Here is a 21,385-nt window from a genome sequence, read left to right as displayed (position 1 = left end):
AAGATTTTATTTGGCCCATGACTGTATTCTTCCACCGAAAAAGGGATCTTGTTAACACACTCGTTTCGGCCTGCTAAAAGCTGTGGGTTGAAGTCCCGTCCAAGTTAGAAATTTTTTCGACCTATATTTTCTCTTTGTGAAAATGTGAAATAGTATACCTGAAGAACCACCGTTGGCATCTACGGCGCCACCTAGACCGGCTCTAGCAGACTGTCCGTGTGGAGTACCGGCTTCAGCGAATAATCCACCGGTTGCGCCATTGCCTGTAAAACATAATGTATAAGTATATTAGAAACAATGATAATGTATTATAAGCCTTTAAAACCTATTAAACCTTTTAAACGCGGATTCAAAGGTCAGATAGGCAGGCGCTTCTATATAAAACCGGACCTGTCAAATCTTCAAGTTAGATAAGGCGACACTGTGATAACGGGATACGCCAGGGAGATGATAGGAAAGAAAGGCTAGGTTAGGTATATATAGATTTATCTCTCTTGTTGTTTCTTTCAAAGGTAAGAAGGTACAGGTTTGTTGGTTAGTGGTAGACCTAACGAGATCTTTCATAAATAGTACCATTTTCTCGACTTACTTATAGTTGTTTAAGTTTTCCTCTAATAGGCCTATCGGATGACGACTTGAGGCGAGGTTTGCGCCCAACTAGAAAACCTCAGGCTTGTTGTCTTAAATGTTATACCGGGTGAATGCTCTTTGCGCTTCATGTTTGTTTAGCAAGTAGTCCATGCGGTAAGTCACGTTAAAAAAAGAAACCAATTTACCGCTACTTTTAATAGGTATTCCCCTGAAGAATCCATCGCGTATACACGTGTATGGCTTTCTGACAAAATTCTATTAACATTCCAAGTATTTTTAAATTCCCGACTATTGAACTTGAATATACTTGTCTTTACGTGTAGAAATTCTGCTTATGGAAAGACAAGTTGGAACTGACGTAGTAAAACGATAGGTTTTATTATGGTAGGAGGCAAAAACAAGAGAAGAAATTGACGTTCAGAATAGATTACTTCTAGTTAAGTATAAATATATAATAATAGCTTTAGTTATTGTAAGCGATTTCGTCGCGAAAATCTAAAAAGTCTGAGTTCAGTTCAAACCAGATTCACCACATTAACTACTTGGCCGGACAAATGAGGAACGCTCTTATCTGGTGCAAAATTTAAAACAGCATGTCTGAGGGTGCCCAGTTGGGCGTGAGGGTGTCGTTTGAGAGGATTATATTTGAAAGAATCATCAATCCGGTCCGGGTTCGATTCTCGATAGGGACATTGTCGAAATCACTTTGTGAGACTGTCCTTTGTTTGGTAATAACATTGCAGACTTGAATCACCTTATTGTCCGAAACAGTAAGATGATTCCGTGCTTCGGAAGGCACGCTAAGCCTTTGGTCCCTGGCTGCTAGCACAAACACCTCCACCAATCCGTGCCCAGCAGTGGGACTTGTATAGGCTTTTTATGTTATGTTATGTAATCATTAATCGACCCTAGTCGGCCGATAGCGATGAGCGGCGAATGGGGATATCGTCGCTCACACCGGCGGAGTCGGTTATGACAAGGAGTTAGAATAGTATGATACTAAAACGACTTACCCAATAAACCTCCGAGACCAGCTGCTGCATGGTAACCGGCGAAGTTTACGCCGATTTTGCCGTCTTTAAAGGAAATTAATTGAGGTGCCTGTAGACAAAACAAATTAATATTTAAACTTATAAATATAATTAGAACCACTTTTAGAATTAAACCGATATCTCCACGTGTAAATACTTTTTTATTTCAACAGAATATTTTTATAAGAATAAGATTTATTTGTGATGGCAAATTCAATTATAAAAATATATATTTACGCAAATATGTTTATTCGTGAATATCTTCCCTAAACTTAGTAATTTTTTATAAATGACAAAATATATTACTTATTTGGTGCCTTTATTTTTTGTAATATTTTGTCTAGCAAAATTTCCTTAAACTTATAAAACTAAATACCTACAAACAAAAATACCGTAAGTACTATATTTAGATACGTAAAGTTTCTATTTAGTCTAGATGAAAACATTTTTAAATAAATGTTTATTGGGATATTTTAATACCTACAAACAAAAATACCGTAAGTACTATATTTAGATACGTATAGTTTCTATTTAGTCTAAATGAAAACATTTTCATATAATCATTTTTAATTTCTTTATTTAAAAATGTTTTCATCTAGACTAAATAGAAACTATACGTATGTAAATATAGTACTTACGGTATTTTTGTTTGTAGGTATTAGAATATCCCAATGGCTAATGACTACCTTGGGCTGTCAAATGTGACTCAAATTTTAATTAACAAGTTTCCGCTCGTACGCGGAAAACTGTTTACATTAAAATGGGCAAGGCCCGTAGTAAGATTTAAATTCACCTATACAGGGTGTTAGTGACGTCGTAACGAAAACTTTGAGGGATGATTGAGACCATGATTCTGAGATGATATGAAGTGGAATTTTCCGTCGCAAAAGTATGGAACAGAAAATAATAAAAAGAAAAACAAAAATTTTCATGAATTTTCCGACTGAAAATTCCACTTGATATCAACTCAGAATCATGGTCTGAATCATCCCCCTCAGTATTCATTACGGTGTCACTCACACCCATACCTACTTGTATGGGTACAGTATGTACTTGTGCGGGGTGTAAGTGACATCGTAACGAATACTGAGGGGGATGAAACAGCTGATTATTCTGAGTTAATATCAAGTGGAATTTTTCATCGCAAAAGTATAGAATTGACAATAATTTTAAAAAACTAAAAATAAATCATGAATTTTGCGACGGAATATTCCACTTGATATCAACTCAGAATCATGGTCTGAATCATCCCCCTCAGTATTCGTTACGGTGTCACTAACACCCTGTATATACATCTATCACCTTAGACAACGGTATGTTTTTGATCGTTTAGATTCCCAAAATATTGTTTGTATTTTTTTAGGATTGATTCAATTCGTGGTCGTATTCAAAGGTAGCTGTAAGTTGAATTTCGATTACTAACAAACCATTAGGGTTCATGAGTATTGATACGGTATGAAGCTAAGTATTATTAGATAGAACATAATCGATCGGTCTAACATCACTATGCTAATGAACGTCACAACACTGGCTTTTGTAATCGTAGTACAACGTTATTGAAATATAATCACTAATTGTACTGAACAGTACTGAACTATACTTTCCGTTTAATAGTACGTATATAAAACATTTTCACCCAATTGTAACAACCCTGTCTATTTAAATAACATTTACAGTTTAATTAAATAATTTAATTAAACCAGAGCACAAAACGTGCAAAATTCCTTCTCAATATAATATTATTATTATTCAGACAGCAAAGTAAGTATTCGAAAGTAGCTAAGTCTCGTGTTCAACGAAGAAATTAATTAAGTCATAGATAATGCCGCAACAACTTACAAAACATTGATTAGCTTGCAGAAAAAACTGTATAAAGTATAAGTGGTAATAATTTTTTACTTCACTTTATACGTCCCTGGTTTGGTTAAGACGTTACAAGCTGATCACTCGATTTTCTAAAAGTACCTAAGATGATCCGTGTTTCAGAGGTCTCGGACACCAAGTTTGTTGATGTGGATCATCCACCTCACAACCCTTCACTTCATGTCTCTGATAGACTAGAAGAAAACAAAAGCTGTTCATCTTCCCGAGTAAGTAGTAGAAGTCAACTGATGGATCATTTCCTTAATTTCTAACATGAAGGTGTAACTGGAATAAAATATGGACGATAAGCTGGTATTCTTCACCACATACCGTTGCTTGCGAGGTTAAGTTTTAAAAATTCACAAGCGATAGAAATGTTCAGAATTGTTATTCAATAACATATTTCTTTATCCCCTCTTAATAACGACTAATAAATACCGATAATGATCTCTACAAAGTGGCGAAGTAGAAAAATTCGGCCAATAAACGAAATAAACGACTCGCTAATGTCTCGGAGCGTTTTCCATTTGTTTACAGATTATAAAAAACTCCATTGGAAACTCATCAGCGGAAAGTTTACTTTTCCCGGTCATTTATTCCGGCCTTTTGTCGTTATTAGCATAAATAGTAATAGATTTACTTTTATATGATAAGGCCCTGGGGTGGGAGTGGTTGATATGCATTCATTTACTGTCGATGAGTTCGTAAGCTGTCAGTTAGTACAGGTACTTACAAATCTTTATCACTGTACAATTAGATAATGTATTTATATACAAAATGATTATTTTACTTCTGTTCAATAATTATAGGAACATAACTTCATTAATTCAACATAGCGCAGATTATGTATACCTGTGTTTGATTAAGTTCTAACAATATAATATCAAATAACCCACTAATTATTTTTGTATTTCTCCAAATATTTCTTTACAGTTCAAATTATGTTGAGTGTTATTATAACACTATTAACTGTTTACAGCATGCGCGTAAAGCATAAGGTATAATTATTACGGGCAATATTTTATTCGTTTTATAAACAATATACATAATTAAAATTAAAAAATATATAATATGTAACTGTAATTACATTTAATGTTACATCATTTTAAGTGCGCATGTTATAAAATATTACTCTCTCTTTCTCTCTCTCTCTCTCTCTCTCTCTCTCTCTTAATTTAAGAGCTGCGCTCTGGTCGGAAAATATTTACTCGTACTTCTAAAACGTAATAACAGAGTAGTTGAATACGTAATTAATTCCAAATGAATTCTTATCATTCCACAATACGTAGGTATATTATTACCGTCTCGACGAGATCTTTGCGTCAGCGCCATAAGGAAGAAGATATAGTGATTACTAACGATTGCATTATTATAACGCTCTAGTTAATATTACAAAGGGATTCTGTGGTATCGTTTTCCTATCAAGTGTTAGTAGGTTATAGTTGAGAAGCTGCAGTAGTTTTAGGTGGATGAGTCAAGTGTATGGATGAGATGTTCAACAAAACTTATTTCTGACGTACGTTTACGTTTACGTACGTGTACGTTTTTTTACGTTAAGCCGTTGGTCCCGGCTATTAGACGTAAAAATACCAACCCGTAGTGAAGCAGCGCGGTGGAGTATGTTCCTTACCCCACTCCGGTTGATTGAGGGGAGGCCTGTGCCCAGCAGTGGGACGTATGTAGACTGTTTATGTTATGTGTTATTTATTTTTTGAATGCTACATGGTACAATCATATCACACCCTGTAAGGGCACTACAAAAGTGTACAATATATGACGATTTAAGCGTTGTATAAAGATAATTTTGAGTTGAATTGCCTTTCGTTCAGAAAAAATTGCGGGGATTGCGTACATGGCACAAAAATTACAATAACATAAAGCGGCCACATACACACACAAACTCTTTTATATCTTCGTGGCCACCCTACAAAATGTGGAGTCTACACACGCTTGACAAATGTGTCTTATAAAATACCCTTCAACATCACCGAAGACTAAAAACGATATAGATACAGATCGAAATGTATTTATTCATAGCTATTGTAACAATGTAATGCAGAAAGGGGTTGCTCGACTGTACCTACAAAATAGAAATACTTGATCGATAAATTCATGAATAATTGAAATTGGTCGTAATGACAGTGGGCTTTGATGAAGGTTTCGAAGTAATTAGGGGCCATTTAGACCATTCATGCTCGTTCGGCCTGGCAAATCGCAAAGGTATATTGATGAAGCGTTAGATTATATTCTCTCTGAGAGGGTTTTTGTGGCCTAAACGAAATGAAATGTGAAAACATTCATTACTTTGATGCGTATTAATAAAATAAACTTGAATTCGTGTTATCGCACGTATGTATTTTTTTTTTGAAAATCGAATTTAGCACGTTATGAGTGTTAAGTATAATAATATATATTTAAAAAGACCAAACATTTTATTTTTCCTTGCATTATTAGATGAGGAGGACACACATTGCTCCCTGAGATACAGGTCTCCTAGTTCAGGTAGCAGGGTTATACTTATGTAGCATTTGTGTGTCCTAGCTATACGTAAGTATTTGTTGTATCAATCTTTTTCTAAGACAATAAACAATGTTTAATTTTTTTTAATTTAAAAAGACCAAACATTATATTTTTCCCTGCATTATTAGAGGAGGAGGCAATACATCGTTAAAAGTAGCGAGATTGACAGTTCGTTTCCATCATTGACCTAGGTACAAAGATCACACAACACAACGCCTACAATGCCATCATTACGTACCTAGATACATAATGACGGGAACGTGTCATTTTGTCTAGACATGAGAGGCTCAGTTACTTAATACTTGTAAGGGTTAGGCCACGGACGATCGAAACACGCAAGTAATAATATTGTAATTATAATTAATTATTTATAGTAAGTCTTCTTCTTTGCGAGTCGATGGCGATCGAAGCTAAATTTTTGCTGACCAATAATTGGCCACGCTTACGGCTTTGTCAGTGGCTTCGTACAGGTCTATAGTAAGTATAGTAAGTAATTATTAATTATTATTATTATCTATATTTTGAATTTTATAGCATTACCTTGAATGCTATAAAATTCAATATACCGCATAAAACCAATCCCTTCATGATAATTACTTATATTTATATGGATGATATATGATATTAAGTGGGTATTCGAATGATGACGACACAATGAGATAATCATTGTGTCGTATAAATCAATAAAATCAATACGTTTTTGGATGTTTGATTAGGACTTGAATAACAAGTGTGACTACCTACTAAATAAAGTTATGTTCTAAGTAGCTTTTGCCCGCGGCTTCGCTCGCGTTAATTCAGGGTAACACGGTTCGCCTTTCCTAATGTACCAATTTTTAGTTTCCTACCTTGAAAATTGCTATAAGTCCCGTATAAAATACTCCCTCTTTCAAGGGGTTGGGGACAGATTTCCAAAAAAAAAATGGTGCACATTTTTTTTGTAAGTCACAAATAGACCACATATAATTTTTTACATGCTACATTAAAAATGGCGGAAAGCTCCATATAAAAATCAATCCCCCACCCCCCATTTTAGGGAAGTGGGAGGGTTAAAAAGAGACAAAAATAGCCTATGTCACTCTTTGTACCTGCAGCTCCGTTTTGCCGTGAAAGACGGACAGGCAAACAGACAGATACACACATACACAATTCATGTCTAGACAAAGGCACATTTTCCCACGATAATGGCAACTATTTTAACTACGAGTGCATTGATCGTAAAGTAGTTTAAGGGCATTCATTGTTGGGTTATCAGTACTGATATTACCGTAGGTATACATAATTACTCAATGGGATGCAACCTGTGTTTGGTAACCCGGCAATCAATGTTTGCGTAGGAATTACCGTGCAATCGGATATCCTATCCACCATATTTGGACATACTGACTAGCCGATAGTAAATTAGAATATCATGTTTCGTAATTACTAACAAAACCTAGTTGATGTTGAAGTTATAATCTGGTTTCTTGCAGCAGCAACCCAGCAGAGTTAAATTATTAGGTACTAAATACCAGTAATATTGAATGCAATCAGATTCTTATAATTTCAAAAAGTATTTTAATTCTTAATTTTGTTAAGAAGATTATTTTATGACTGTTTTTATTTAGAAGATAATTTCTGTTTAAGTTGTATACATATTTATTTATACTTATATACGTATATATATATATATATATACAATTATAAGTTTTGTTGTTGTAATTATGAATGCCGTGTGTACCTGTAATTGGGACACATTTACAAACATTTACTAAAGACTTAAAGTAACTTTACGTATATAATACGTGTACTGTTGGTATACCTATTTAAATAAATAAAGTTTTTTTTTGACGTGACTTAGTGTAGATTTACCGCAGATGGCATTAACTACTTGGCCGGACAAATGGGGAGCGCTGAAGGCTCTGACCCGGTACAACGTTTAAGACAACAAGTCTGAGGGTGCCCAGTTGGGCGCGAACCTCGGCTCAGGGCGTCGTTTGAGAGGAAAAATATTTGAAAGAATTAATCGATCCGAGTGGGTCGATAGCGATAAGTCTGATTGAGGGAAAAATAAAGTATCACACCCCGGACACTCCATACAAAAAACTCAATCTTACCGTGTGCCGCTTAATGCGTAAGTGCGAGGGAGACAGATAGTCTGCGGATTCCCCCTTACTAAGGAGCTAAGGAGCGGCTGACTAGAGTATGAACCAGAGAGGCTGAGGTCGGCGCGCGATACGAATTGGCGCGGGCCGGAGAGTTACCGTTCGATACTTTATTATTCTTTATGCTATGGCTATCTTATCAAAGTCCAAAACGATACGATTATAAATATGTTATTAGCCTATGAAACATTGTATTGCACTGTACTGTACTTTATATGAACAAATAAAATAAATAACAAAAAAATAACATACATACATACATACATAAACTCACGCCCGTAATCCCAAATGGGGTGGGCAGAGCCACAAGTAATCAAAGACAACTTGCAGCCACTGTTGATACGAAAAAATAAATAATTGAAAAAAAAAATACTGCTGGGATTATTATTTTATTAACCTTCAACCGTTACTTGAATTAGCCTGCTAAGACCTTCGATGTCAAACTATTACTCTCAATAATAACTGTAATCTAATCTAATCTAGCCTACAAGATCCCACTGCTGGGCAAAGGCCTCCCCTTCCTCTTTCCATTTTTCGCGGTCCTGTGCGTATTCCGGCCAGTCCCTCCGGCAAGCGTCCAAGTCGTCACGCCATCTCTTTCGAGGTCTGCCACGACGCCTGTATCCGTCATGAGGCACCCAATGCGTGACGATCCGTGCCCACCGCTCAGGGTGCATGCGACAAACATGTCCGGCCCAATTCCATTTGAGTTTTGCGGCTTCCCGTCCCACATCAGCGATTCCCGTTTTTGAACGCAGTGTTGTGTTTCGGACTCGATCAATTCGTTTGACACCTAACACACTACGCTCAATCGCTCTTTGGCAGACCTTGAGCTTGGACTTTTGACGTTCCGTCAATGACCAGGTCTGGGCACCGTAAGTTAGGATGGGCAGAATACACATGTCGATGAGCTTTCGCTTTAATGAAATGGGAAGATCCCCTTTCATTAGGTGTTTCATCGACCAATAGCTCTTCCACGCATTTTCGATACGGCGATCGATCTCTTTTTCTTGCCGGTTTTGGAAAGAGACTATCTGGCCCAAGTAGATGTATTCATCGACATAATGTATTTCTTGCCCATCAACCTTGACCCTACGTTTTGTGCTGTTGGTCATAATCTGAGTCTTCGACCTGTTCATCGCAAGCCCAACCCCAAGGCTCGCTGTGCTAAGGTCTTGAAGCATCTGTTCGAGCTCGACTGATGTAGGCGCAAAGAGTACTATGTCATCGGCAAACCGAAGATTGGTTAATCTTTTCCCTTGGATGACAATTCCTCTCGTCTCCCACAAATCCGCCAGCTTTCTGAAAATTTCCTCCAGGGTACATGTGAACAGTTTTGGGGAAAGGGGGTCACCCTGCTTCACGCCCTTTTCTATTCTAAATATAGGACCCTGTGATTGGAGCCTTATAGAGGCTGTGCTGTTCGTGTAGATTAACTCCAAAAGCTTTATATAGGTGTCTTCAATATTTTGATTGCGAAGAGCTGAGAATATCGCTGAGTGATTGAGACTATCGAAGGCCTTGGAGTAATCCACGAACGCCAGATAGAGAGGTTTGTGGTACTCATTGCATTTTTCAATGATCTGGTTGACAGTATGTAGGTGGTCTGTAGTTGAAAAAGATGGACGAAAGCCTGCCTGCTCTACTGGTTGATGAGAATCTAGCGTTCCTGCGATACGGTTTTCTATGACTTTAATGAAGGTTTTATAAATATGGGAAATTAAACTGATTGGACGGTAGTTATTGATGTCTGTTTTGCTGCCCTTCTTATGCAGTATAGTAATATTAGAATGGCAAAAAAGTTTTGGAATTTTTCCGGTATATAAAATGCTATTAAATAAATTGGTTAGGTGGGGAAGCAATATGGGTTTTCCTATTTTAAGAACCTCTGTGCTGACATCATCTTCGCCGGGGCTTCTGCTGTTTTTCAAGCTTGCTAAAGCTCTTACGACTTCTTGGCCTGTGATTGGGAAAATGTCGCCAGGGCACGAGTATTCAATGGATGGTGTTGGAAGGGGAGAGTTACTAGAATATAAACACTTGTAGAACTCAGTACATATTGATGTGATTTTATCACGACGGCTGTGTGTATTGCCGTGATTGTCCTGCAATTTCGATATCCATCCTTTTCCCGCTCCTACGCCCTTTTTCGCTGCTCTTAGGGATTTATTATTCAGTAATGCCGTTTTAAATATTTCGGTATTATAAGTCCTAATATCTCTCCTAATGCTTCGCTTAACTTCTCTGTCCAAAATTCTAAACGTTTCTGTGTTTCTTTCAACCTGTACCCTTCTTTCTATTAATGATAATGTGGTGCTAGTCAATTTGTTGTTCTTTGTTCTATTTTGTCGAATCCTCCGACTTGCTCTAGTTATACTGTGTATTATGTTTTCATATTGCACTTTTGTATCGTCTGTATCTGTATCTAGTTCATCAAAGCTATTCTTTAATTCCAAATTAAATTCAGTTATGTTGTTTACTAGATTTTGAGTATCTACTCTACATGTTTTTTTCTTGAACATTTTTTGTCGGAGTATTTTAAAGTTGAAACAGAGTTTTGTCCGAAGGGGGCGGTGATCAGAACTGAATTTTATTTTATTTATAGTACCGACATCTTTTATGATAAATCTACTGGATGACAAAAAGTAGTCTATTTCATTTTTAATTTTACCGTCTGGAGACACCCAAGTCCAACGACGTTGCAGTTTTTTCGGGAAGAAACTATTGCCGATGTTCAACATTTGACCAAACGCGAACTGAATAAGACGACAGCCCCGATCATTGCGCTCGCCACTACCATGGGATCCCATTATATCTTCGTTATCTAGTGGCTGGCGAATGCCAATCTTAGCGTTAAAATCGCCCATGACAATGTTCCAGTTGCCCTTGTTTTCACCACAGGCCTTGTTTAAGAGATCATAGAATTCTTCTACCTCATCATCGTGATGTGTAGTTGTTGGTGCATACGTCTGGATTAGACTAAGGGTCTTATTCTCTGATAAACGAAACTTTAGTACAGCAATTCTCTCTGAGTACCCTTTAAATTCGATGATGTTATTCAACCACTTCTCAGCAACCAGAAATCCTATGCCGTATTGTCCTCCCGGTATACCAAAATGATAAAATATATTACCATTTCTTTCAACCGTGGCTTCACCATCTCTTCGCACCTCTGATAAGCCAACAATGTCCCATCTAATATCACTTAAAGCATTTTCTAGTTCTAGCAATCGTTCTTCACTCATCAGTGTCTGAACGTTGTAGGTAAGTATATTAAGAGTATCGGAGTCCGTTATATTACAAGCCTTGGTCGTTTGACGGGAGATCGTCCTCGCCCGGAGATTGTTCGCACCCCTGGTCTCAGTACTGAGCGGGCTTCCGTCAGAGCCAGCGCGGCAACTGACACCGCCGGGAACTTGGGGCCGGAGTAGTGGGTATTCTGTCATAGGAGGGGGGTTTGGACCTTTATCCACCACGCTGGTCCAATGCGGGTTGGTGGATCGTCAGAGCCTCGTTCGTTAATTAGCAGGATGTACCACGGGCAGGTGAGGTTGACTTGGGACTCGAGAGATGTCGTTTGAGTCCCCTTCCATCCCAAAAATTAACTAAAATTAACAAAATTAAGGTTCCAAAAAATAACTGTAATATTATTCATAAAACTTAACCTAACAAGCATACCTAAACCTTAAATAAATCTTTAAGGGCATAAAGTTATGAAAAGTCTTGCTTGATTTATATCTTGCTAATTAGAATTTCAATATTTTGAATATTAATGGAAATAATTAGGTATTGTTATAAGTTTTGTACAGAAAATGGATTAGAATTTTTCGTTTCTTTGTTAGTTCGCGACAAGCCAAAAAATAAATGGGTAAGTAAACTAAATGAGTAAGTTGTTAATGATGTTCAATATTACGTTAAATTTTTGAGAAAAAGATAATTTATTATCTACAGCGATTAAGAGCGAGACGGTCTTTAAAATACTACGCTTAGAAATCATTGTTTACAAAGTTACTATGAAGTTCCAACGTAATTGCCGACGACCTCATTGCCTTGTGACTACTAGCAATTATACCACAAATCTCGCAATCTCAAAGCGATGGCGGCTGATCTCTGCCATAATGTCTGTACATTAAGGCCGTGTTAATACGAGCCGATTTTGCTGCGCGACTCATTACCGGGAACTGAGTGAGCATGCAATGCTGTAGGCATTCTGTTCTTCTCTGATTAGTCGATCACATTCCCGTTGAGAATTGGAAATTCCAATGCCTCGCAGTCAATCAAATACAATTGACTGGAGGCGTACACGCCGCGTCAACATGTCCTCCATATTTCGAAATTAAGTTTGGTGTATTGCTTTTGGTTCGACATATTTTATATAAACATTAAATTGAATATTTTTTTATTTATTTTTTATTTGATTTTAGTTTCAATGTAGGATCATTATAAGAACACTGATCGAAAAGTTCTATTTTAGTTCTGATTTCCTACGGGAGGTCATGATCCACCACCACTTCGTCATAGAAGCCATAATATTTTTGTCGTACAACTGAATTGGCTGGTGTATAATTAGCCTGTGATAAATATAATTGCTCCTGGTCTCTACTGGATGTTTCCATGACGTCACACGCAATTACACATCATAATGATGTTGGATATTATTACTGCAAAATATTGTGACTCAATTAAGTACCTTTATATCGCCTCCAATTATGGAGGTGGTTATTAAACCACCGCAAAGTGTAATGTGCTAATTGCAAACTTAGGAATCAAAAATAAGATTGGGATTGTAGGGAATATATTTTTATTTTGTTTATTGTTGACTTTTCTTTTCTAGCAGTGACTTGCGTTAAATTAGATATCCATTAAATCATACATTGTACTAGAAATAGATTAGACAAATCTTACAATTGTCGATGTTGTTCTCACCATAATAGTCCATTAATTTGGTAGTTTCTGAGATTTTCTAAAGTTTGTTATTTTATAGATTTTGTCTTATACTTTTCGATTTTCAACCCTCAGGCCGCAATATTGAAAAAACGACTCCTAGAAACAGTGTTTTGACAATAAATTATTTTCTTTAATCTAACTCGCCTCTCTTCTTGGAATAAATAGGAAATTGTAGAAGACGAGGTTTCCTTCAGTAATATTTAATACAGCATGCAGCGTGCATGCTGTATGGTGGAGTATGCTCCATAGCCCCTCCGGTTGATTGAGGGAAGACCTGTACCCAGCAGTGGGACATATATGAGTATAGGCTATTTATGTCATAACTGCTTACATCTATGTTCAATTATAAAATAATAATATTATGTTCTATTCAGTCATCGCAAGGTCCATACTTCGATATACAACAAACATCAATGTCAAAATAAAATAATCTAGAAATACTTATAAGCCAGTGAAAGATGAACACAAATCACATTTATTCTTCGTCTTTATCTATTTTCGAATTTTAACCCTTATGAATTAAGTAACAATGAGTACGAAGTTTGACCGCTTTGATTGATTACGTCATACCACAGTTTTTCTATATGATTCCATACAAAATTTTCGTTTTCTCCGTCCGTATAAAGCATCTCGTTTGACTAAATTGTCAAGTAGCCCCACAAAAGTTTCGCATGTATTGTGTTTGTCACATAACAAACAAGTTGTTGCGTCACAGTCATATAAACAGTATTATTTTCTTATTATGTCATAAATAGTAGGTAATATAAAGTGTCACACATGTTTAGGTACCTACGAGTATATTTTGTAACATATTACGTGTTAAGATACAAGGAGTACTTCGGAAGATAGAAATTGACGACGAAAAACTCTAGGGACGGAGAGCTGTTTTCATTTGTAGGTATTACTTTTGAATCATTCATGAACTTTGGGACCCCTAGGGTCAGCTCTCAGAACTAGAGTGCTAAAGCTTATGTTCTACAAGGCCTTCACTTGTAAAACATAAGCTTAGTGTGATGGCGTAATTTTGCGGTAGTAAAGGGTAAGATTGTAAAATTGCAAAAAAAAAGTAAAATATAATCTTGGTATTTTTATAAAAAATCGATCATGGAAATTGAGCTATGTATGATACGATCTGGCAACCTGTCACAGAGCCATATCATTAACGTCTAAATAAAAAAGCCCAAACACTAACCATAGAGTACAATGCTCTATACCCCCTACAAGAGAAGGCCTGTGCTTATTAATGGGACGTATAGATAACAGACTGTTCACTTTATGTTCATCATTATAAATATACCTACTATTACATATACATACATAAACAACCTATCTACGTTCCACTGTTAGGCACATACCTAACCTCAATAAAGAAGGGGTTATGGAGCATACTTCATGAGACTTCTCTACTACAGATTGGTGGAGGTGTATGGGCTAGAAGCCCGGGGACTAACGGCTTAACATGCCTTCCGAATTACGAAATCATCTTATTTTTAAGGACACTTAGGTAATAAAACAAACCTGCAATGTCCTAACGAAACAAAGGATAGTCTCACAAAGCGATTTCGACAATGTCCCCATCGTTAATCGAACCTGGACCTCCAGATTGTGAGTGTAACGCTCGAACCTGTAACCCACGACGGCTGTTAAATATATTATTAAATCAAAACTATTTCTATGCGGTAGTAGAGCATATCAAAACGTGTGAATCTGTAAAGAGACACACAATAAAGATACCAACAAGTTACACGTTCTAAAGACACCTCGACAAAATTGTGACAAGCCACAAGGGTGCAAATAAAAGTTGTCATAAGCGTGATAGACATATCCGACGTTTTATTAGAAAAGATTCCAGTTAAGTACGTGTTTGATGCCCTCCTGAAAGCGTATTTGCTACTTGGATTTTGCCATATGTGTAATTTCACTTTACATTAACATTAAAGTGAAGAGCTTGTTCGGGTCGGGTCGGAACCGTACTATAGTGTGGCAAGAAAATAAACATTTGAATGTACAGGTAATCCATACTAAGAATTCCGTAGAAATCGACTAAAGTACGCTATTTGTAGAATAAAGTGTTCCAAATTTGAATATGGCCATACAAAATTTTGCGATTCCAATGATAAATAATTTATCCGTTTATTGAAAAGTCAGCTCTGTTAGCGAGCGAATTGAATGAAAGGTATAATAAAGAGTAAGAAAACACAAACTTAAATAATATAAAAAAAACCCTAACTTATCACCCCCGTTTCTATGCGCCATAATAAATAATCAACAACGACTGGCACGGGGGTTGCCAGATCTGACGCTTATTTTTTGAATTTTTTTTCAATTCTGAACATTTGCGATGGAAAATTCCACTTAACATTCTCAAAATAATGGTCTGAATCATCACTCAAAGTTTTCTACTTATATCCTGTATATTTAAGTAGCATGAAGTCTAAGTAAGCGTTTTTTCTACTAACGTTTATTAGTTATATCTTTGTCATTCCTGATTTTTTTAAATAGAACTTCATGGTGTCAATGTACTTTAATAGGTACGGGTCTAACGATATCAACTAAAGTTATAGCTCCTTTGAATTAGCTTAGCCTATTGAGATTTCTCATTGGTATATTCGATGCTATCTCCAGCTTAAGAGCATCATGATTCAATGACACAATCATACCCGACCCAGCCATGTATTCCTAGATGAGAATCAGTATTATAGTGTCTAATTGACCCTAAGCTTAGCAGTCAAATGTATATTTGCGTACTTATTTTATAATTGCGATTCTATAATTAGGACTGAACGAATAAAAAATATAGAACTCGTTTAGTTGCATGTTTTCCTGGGACATGTTGTGAAATTCGACAGAGGGATTGAGTACTTTCTACATGACTAACTTTTCATTATGGGTAAAAGACCTGGGGATTAAAAAGGCGCATTGGAACAATTCGTCTAAAAAGCAATATTGCAATTCGACAAACAAGTGCGCGAGGTCAAGAAATGTCAAATAGCTATATTGCTTTTTATCAAATAAGTCGCTTCGATGTGGCATTCATGTACTTTATTTATTTTTATGGCTTTCATTTTCTTATCTAAGCATTCGGCAAACCAAGAAATGTCTCAAAAAATAACTCTTTCCAATCAACGAGCACAAATAGCGTAATTAACAATTTTACTTTGAAAACAAGAAAATTAAATTATACAGGGTGATCGTGACACTGTAATGAAAACTTTGGGCGATGATTCAGACAGATCTTGATTCTGATTCTTGATATCAATCAAGATAAAATTTATAAAACTTTAGTGTTTTTTAAATTATTTTCAGTCCCAAATTGTGCTTTGAACTGAATAAAACCCAAATTTAAAATATTAAAAACAACCAAAAACACGTCTTAAAAGAAAAACACTTAGGTACCATATTGTTTAGTACAATCAAAGAGACGTTCATATTTTTTTTCGTTATAGTGTCACTAACACTGTATAAAAAAAAAGAAAAATTATGTAATGTTTCAGTGAAGACGCTCCTAAGAAAGCTCACTGCTTTAATAAAAATACAAGAATAATTTTTATTGTACGCTTAAGTTCAATTGTTGTAAAGAGAAATGCACTCAACAGACAACATAAAAGTCTCATTACCCAAACAACTATTTTTTATACTTAACGCTAAGTGTTGCTTACTGAAAGAATAACTTAGCCGGTGTTGTACTATGAAAATAAGTTTATTTTGATTTTTAAGTTTTCTGCGAATAGATTATTATATTTTTTTTTCAAGTCTGATAAACACGTCTTACGAACCATCAATGGAATATGTATAAAAATAAAAAATACTTTGTGGTGACATCATTAATAAACACACGCAATTAGTGAATAACTCAAAAAGAAAATGAGTGTATATTTTAAGAATTTTCAATTTTTGGTCTATTTTAAGATGAGAATTTTAAATTTTATCCCTGATCCCATAATCTACCCAATTATGTACAATTTGACTGGCCAATAAGAATTTCCCTTAATGGAATCGTCATGGTTTTCCTCATAGTCTGTTCCAACCCTTACGGTTGTTAAGATGACATTTCCATTAGTATCGGGCGACTACACTCGGGCATATCTTGAATATTAATGCCCCTGTGAGTTTGATTGTTCTGCGATAAATTATAAAATAGGTATCTTTCTCTGTTACGGGAACCCCTTTACCAGGTTAAGGGGTCAGTATTTACTGATGTCAATATTTCCCAATGGTAAATTAATTTAGCTGGAAAAGCTTTTAGAATTTATTGTTCAAACGGAGAATGCTTGTTTATGTTAAAAAAGTTAAATTAAATTATTGAATAATTACAAAGTGTTAGATAGAACAGAATCGATCGACCTAATGTCGCCTGAGGATTGAGGAGCTCGGTGGCGCAGCGATAAACGCGCTCGGTCTGCGATTGTTGAAGTTAAGCAACTTTCGCAAATGCCGGTCATAGGATGGGTGACCACAAAAAAAAGTTTTCATCTCGAGCTCCTCCGTGCTTCGGAAGGCACGTTAAGCCGTTTTGGTCCGGCTGCATTAGCAGTCGTTAATAACCATCAATCCGCACTGGGCCCGCGTGATGGTTTAAGGCCCAATCTCCCTATACATCCATAGGGAAGGCCCGTGCCCCAGCAGTTGGGACGTGAATGGGCTGATGATGATGATGATGACGTACATCACTATGCTAATGACATGCTAATGAACACCGTCTTCTTTACTTTAATAGATGTAACTAGTACTTTCGTAGTAACTATTGCTCGTACCGCGCATTGAAGCTATTGTAAAACTTTATCAATATTTAAAAATATAATCACTTAGAATAATTGTACCTACTGACTTCCTGTTTAGGTGAGTACTTCACCTAAGTTTTAAGTACTAGTAAGTATTGAAAATACTTGAAGCTTGTGCTTCGTTAGCTTCGAAAAAAATTAAATGTATGTCTTATGTGTATACCTGTACTTTGACATGAAGACTTTTACTTACAAATATCGCTGCTCTTAATTCGCCTGTTGTACTACCTATTGTTGTAAATGGTAGAATGTACATTTATAATTTCCAAACCAAACTTCCCACACAAATTACCTAATCGACCGTCGCTAATTTTACGAAATATTAAATAAATTCATTTGTAATCGGCTATTGCAATTCATGTTTGGCGTGGTTTGGTATGCTTTTCAGCTTTGGAATTCTCTTTATTGCGCAAAATTGGTCTAATTGGTGTTAATGTTATCATGTTTACACGTATTCGAAACTATTTGCCGATCACTTTCGATATTTGGAAAATATTTTTTTTTCTAATTTAAAATAATCCGTTATTGATAACTTTGTTGCTGTTCATTCGACTAGTGTATCTAACGGCCTCTGTGGTGTAGTGGTTGAGCATTGGGCTCACAATCCGAAGGTTCCCGGTTCGAATACTGGTGGGGATATATCAAAAATCACTTTGTGATTCCCAGTTTGATTATAGCACTACAGGCTGATCACCTGATTGTCCGAAAGTAAGATGATCCGTGCCTCGGAGGGCACATTAAGTCGTTTCGCGTTGGTCTCGGTTACTACTTACCGATGTACCTATGTAAGGAAGTAATCGTCACACGAGCAATGTTCCTGGATCTTTGGTGGCTCAATAAACACTCTGACACCGGGTTTGATGAGGTAGGTAATCGACCTCACAACCCACACGACAGAAGAAGTGTATAGATACACTAGTTTTAATACTCACACAGTAGGCCTGCGCCACCATAACCGCCAGCAATATTAACGTCGAAGATTGCCTCATTTTGCCTGCAAAAGAAAAGTAACAACATTATAGATACTCATAACTGGACATAAAAACAACATTATACAGAGTACCTAACAAAATAACAACATATTTTACGAGAGAACAAAGTGTGCTCAATAAAGAAAATCGTGATGAGGCGCTTCAGTGCGTAATGAATATAATACACTGTGTACATAAACACAGGTACTTACTAAACTAAAGGCTTAACGTGCCTTCCAAAGCACGGATCATCTTACTTTTGGACAATCAGGTGATCAACCTGTAATATCCTAGTCAAACTAGGGATCACAAAGTGATTTTTGTGATTTGTCCCCACCGGGATTCGAACCCGGGACCTCCGGATCTTGAGCACAGCGCTCAACCACTGGACCATGGAGGCCGTTCTCGTCAGTGTACGAGCGCCACTCTTCGTCCACCAGAATTGGCACCAATATGTTCATAAACTGGCAACGTCATATGATTAACACAGATTCTGAATGAGATACTCGTAACTTTGATTGCACCAATGCAATGTCGACACATCTCGAGTAATACTTTCACTTGCTTTGCGTCACTGCGCTTTAATAAAAATACATTGAACGCTTGAGTTGAGGAAAAAAAATCTACGATGATGAAAGTGACACCTGACCCGTTTCTGAGAACTGGGAGTAAAAAAGAATTTAACTTATCATCCCGGGCAATTCATAATGTCAACTAGCCTCGGCGCAAACGAACTGACCACAGCCACCGATGTTCGGAGACTACCACTTTTATAATCCAATCTCTGCTGCAGAACTCCGCAGCGATAAGTTTGCAACGTTAAGCCGTTGGTCCAGGGCTACTAAACCAAATGTTTCCACCAAGCGGAGCAGCATGGTGGAGTATACTTCATACCCCCCTCCGGTTGATTGAGGGGAGGCCTGTGCCTAGCAGTGGGACGTATATATGTTATTTTATGTTTCATCTAGATGACTAAGTGCCCCGAGCAAAGCTGGTTCGAATAGTTAGTCTTGAAAACATGACATATAACCAACCGCAAAAATTGCACCTATACCACAGAATAAGGAATAACTCTACCTATAGGCAAACCTACATAATCTTATAAAATGAAATCAACATTAAAATTAAAAATCGAATTTCCTCTCATATAAAAGAATGTCTATAAATTGCTCTTCTTATAAAACTTACTTGGCTTCGTCATCTATTCATTACCTTCGTAATATTTTGATATATTATTATTTAAGAAATAAATTTAAAATTTATTAATTTTTAAAGTCGCTTACAGTTCAATCTTTAGAAAACATTCAAGTTGAAACGGGACATTCTTATACTTTTCTATTTTAAGACCACGTAACTGTATGTGGAGAAGAGTAGAAGAACATTTTGTTTATTGTATACCACACATAGAAAAATGAAAGACGAAGAGAAGATAGAACGTGCCCCTAAGTACTGTATAAATCATTTGGCCTGATGATGTACCACAAATAGAGATAGAATATCCCGTTAAATATGTATCATACTTGAATTCGTATCGTAAGCTGTCTCCATGCGGTTCATCATTATGCACCTTAAGACAAATATTAGATTCTACAGCAATACAGGCATGATTTTATAATAATAATACTTAATTTTGTATTTTATAATACTTTATAAAGTATTCGTAAAATTACTTTCTCAACAAAAAAGAAATAGAAAGGGGCCATTGCTAAGAAGGAATCTCTCGACTTTATGTATGTATGAAAGACGGTTTTCCAGCTCAACCCCAATATACGTACCTAAGTGCCAAAACCTAAGCAACAAAAAGCTAGTTTGAATAGGCATAGGTAAGCGTGATCCACCCTTAGACCACATCGTCACTTACCATCAGTTGAGATTGTGCTCAACCGCGAGCATATTTATTAAATAAAAAAACACTTGTGCATTTATAATCCTGTAAGTACTACCTATACTTATCACCTATCACGTCGGTCTAACAGAAAGTTCGGTGAAGTGTGGGTACTTAGTTAATCTTGCGAGGGATGTACCTCTTTGGGATATAATCGTGTGCTTATGTTATATTGTACCTATACATATTCTAACTTACAAAAAAAAACCAGGGAAGAACGTGTGTTTAAGAATTTACAGGCAAGCAAAGTTCAGTCGAAAATGTTTCCTTTACACTGGTTGCCTGGAAGAAATTGCTGCTTAGCAATAAGGCCGCTTGATTGTGCTGTATCTTTCGTCCATTGTGTGCAATAAAGTATATTTGATTTGATTTGATTTGAACTGTATGATAATGGGATTCAATTTTGCTTGGCTGTCAAATACTGAAACTCACGTTTGGTTTATTTTTTATTTGTAAGGGGGATTATGTATATGTTAGTGCATTGACTGTACAATGCATCCAACATGTATTGTTAGGCACGTCGTTCATTAGGCGATTTCTGCGACGTATCCAGAATGATAAGCAGTCCTAACCCGGTCACCTAGTAGACCTAGATTACCATTCAAATAAAAATGGCAGCGAAAACAGAAATAAGCGTACCTAGGTACGGTCA

At 36.4% G+C, this 21,385-nt stretch overlaps 1 protein-coding gene across 3 annotated transcripts in view; it reads right to left on the bottom strand.

Moving 5' to 3' along the window:
• Positions 1–21,385, bottom strand: part of LOC126371088 (uncharacterized) — a 421,730-nt gene that overhangs the window by 11,309 nt on the left and 389,036 nt on the right. For all 3 annotated transcript variants that reach the window (XM_050016285.1, XM_050016286.1, XM_050016287.1), the window contains 3 exons: positions 18,810–18,871; positions 1,605–1,692; positions 159–263 (listed from right to left, as the gene is read on the bottom strand). In XM_050016285.1, coding sequence (XP_049872242.1) covers positions 159–263; positions 1,605–1,692; positions 18,810–18,866 — 250 coding nt within the window. In that variant the 5' untranslated portion in view covers positions 18,867–18,871. The remainder of the gene's footprint in view (positions 1–158; positions 264–1,604; positions 1,693–18,809; positions 18,872–21,385) is intronic.

This window comes from Pectinophora gossypiella, chromosome 12 (genome assembly GCF_024362695.1).
Source record: "Pectinophora gossypiella chromosome 12, ilPecGoss1.1, whole genome shotgun sequence".
NCBI lineage: Eukaryota > Metazoa > Arthropoda > Insecta > Lepidoptera > Gelechiidae > Pectinophora > Pectinophora gossypiella.
The sequence above is the reverse complement of the archived record's forward strand: the minus strand, read 5'-3'. Positions and strand labels throughout refer to the sequence as shown.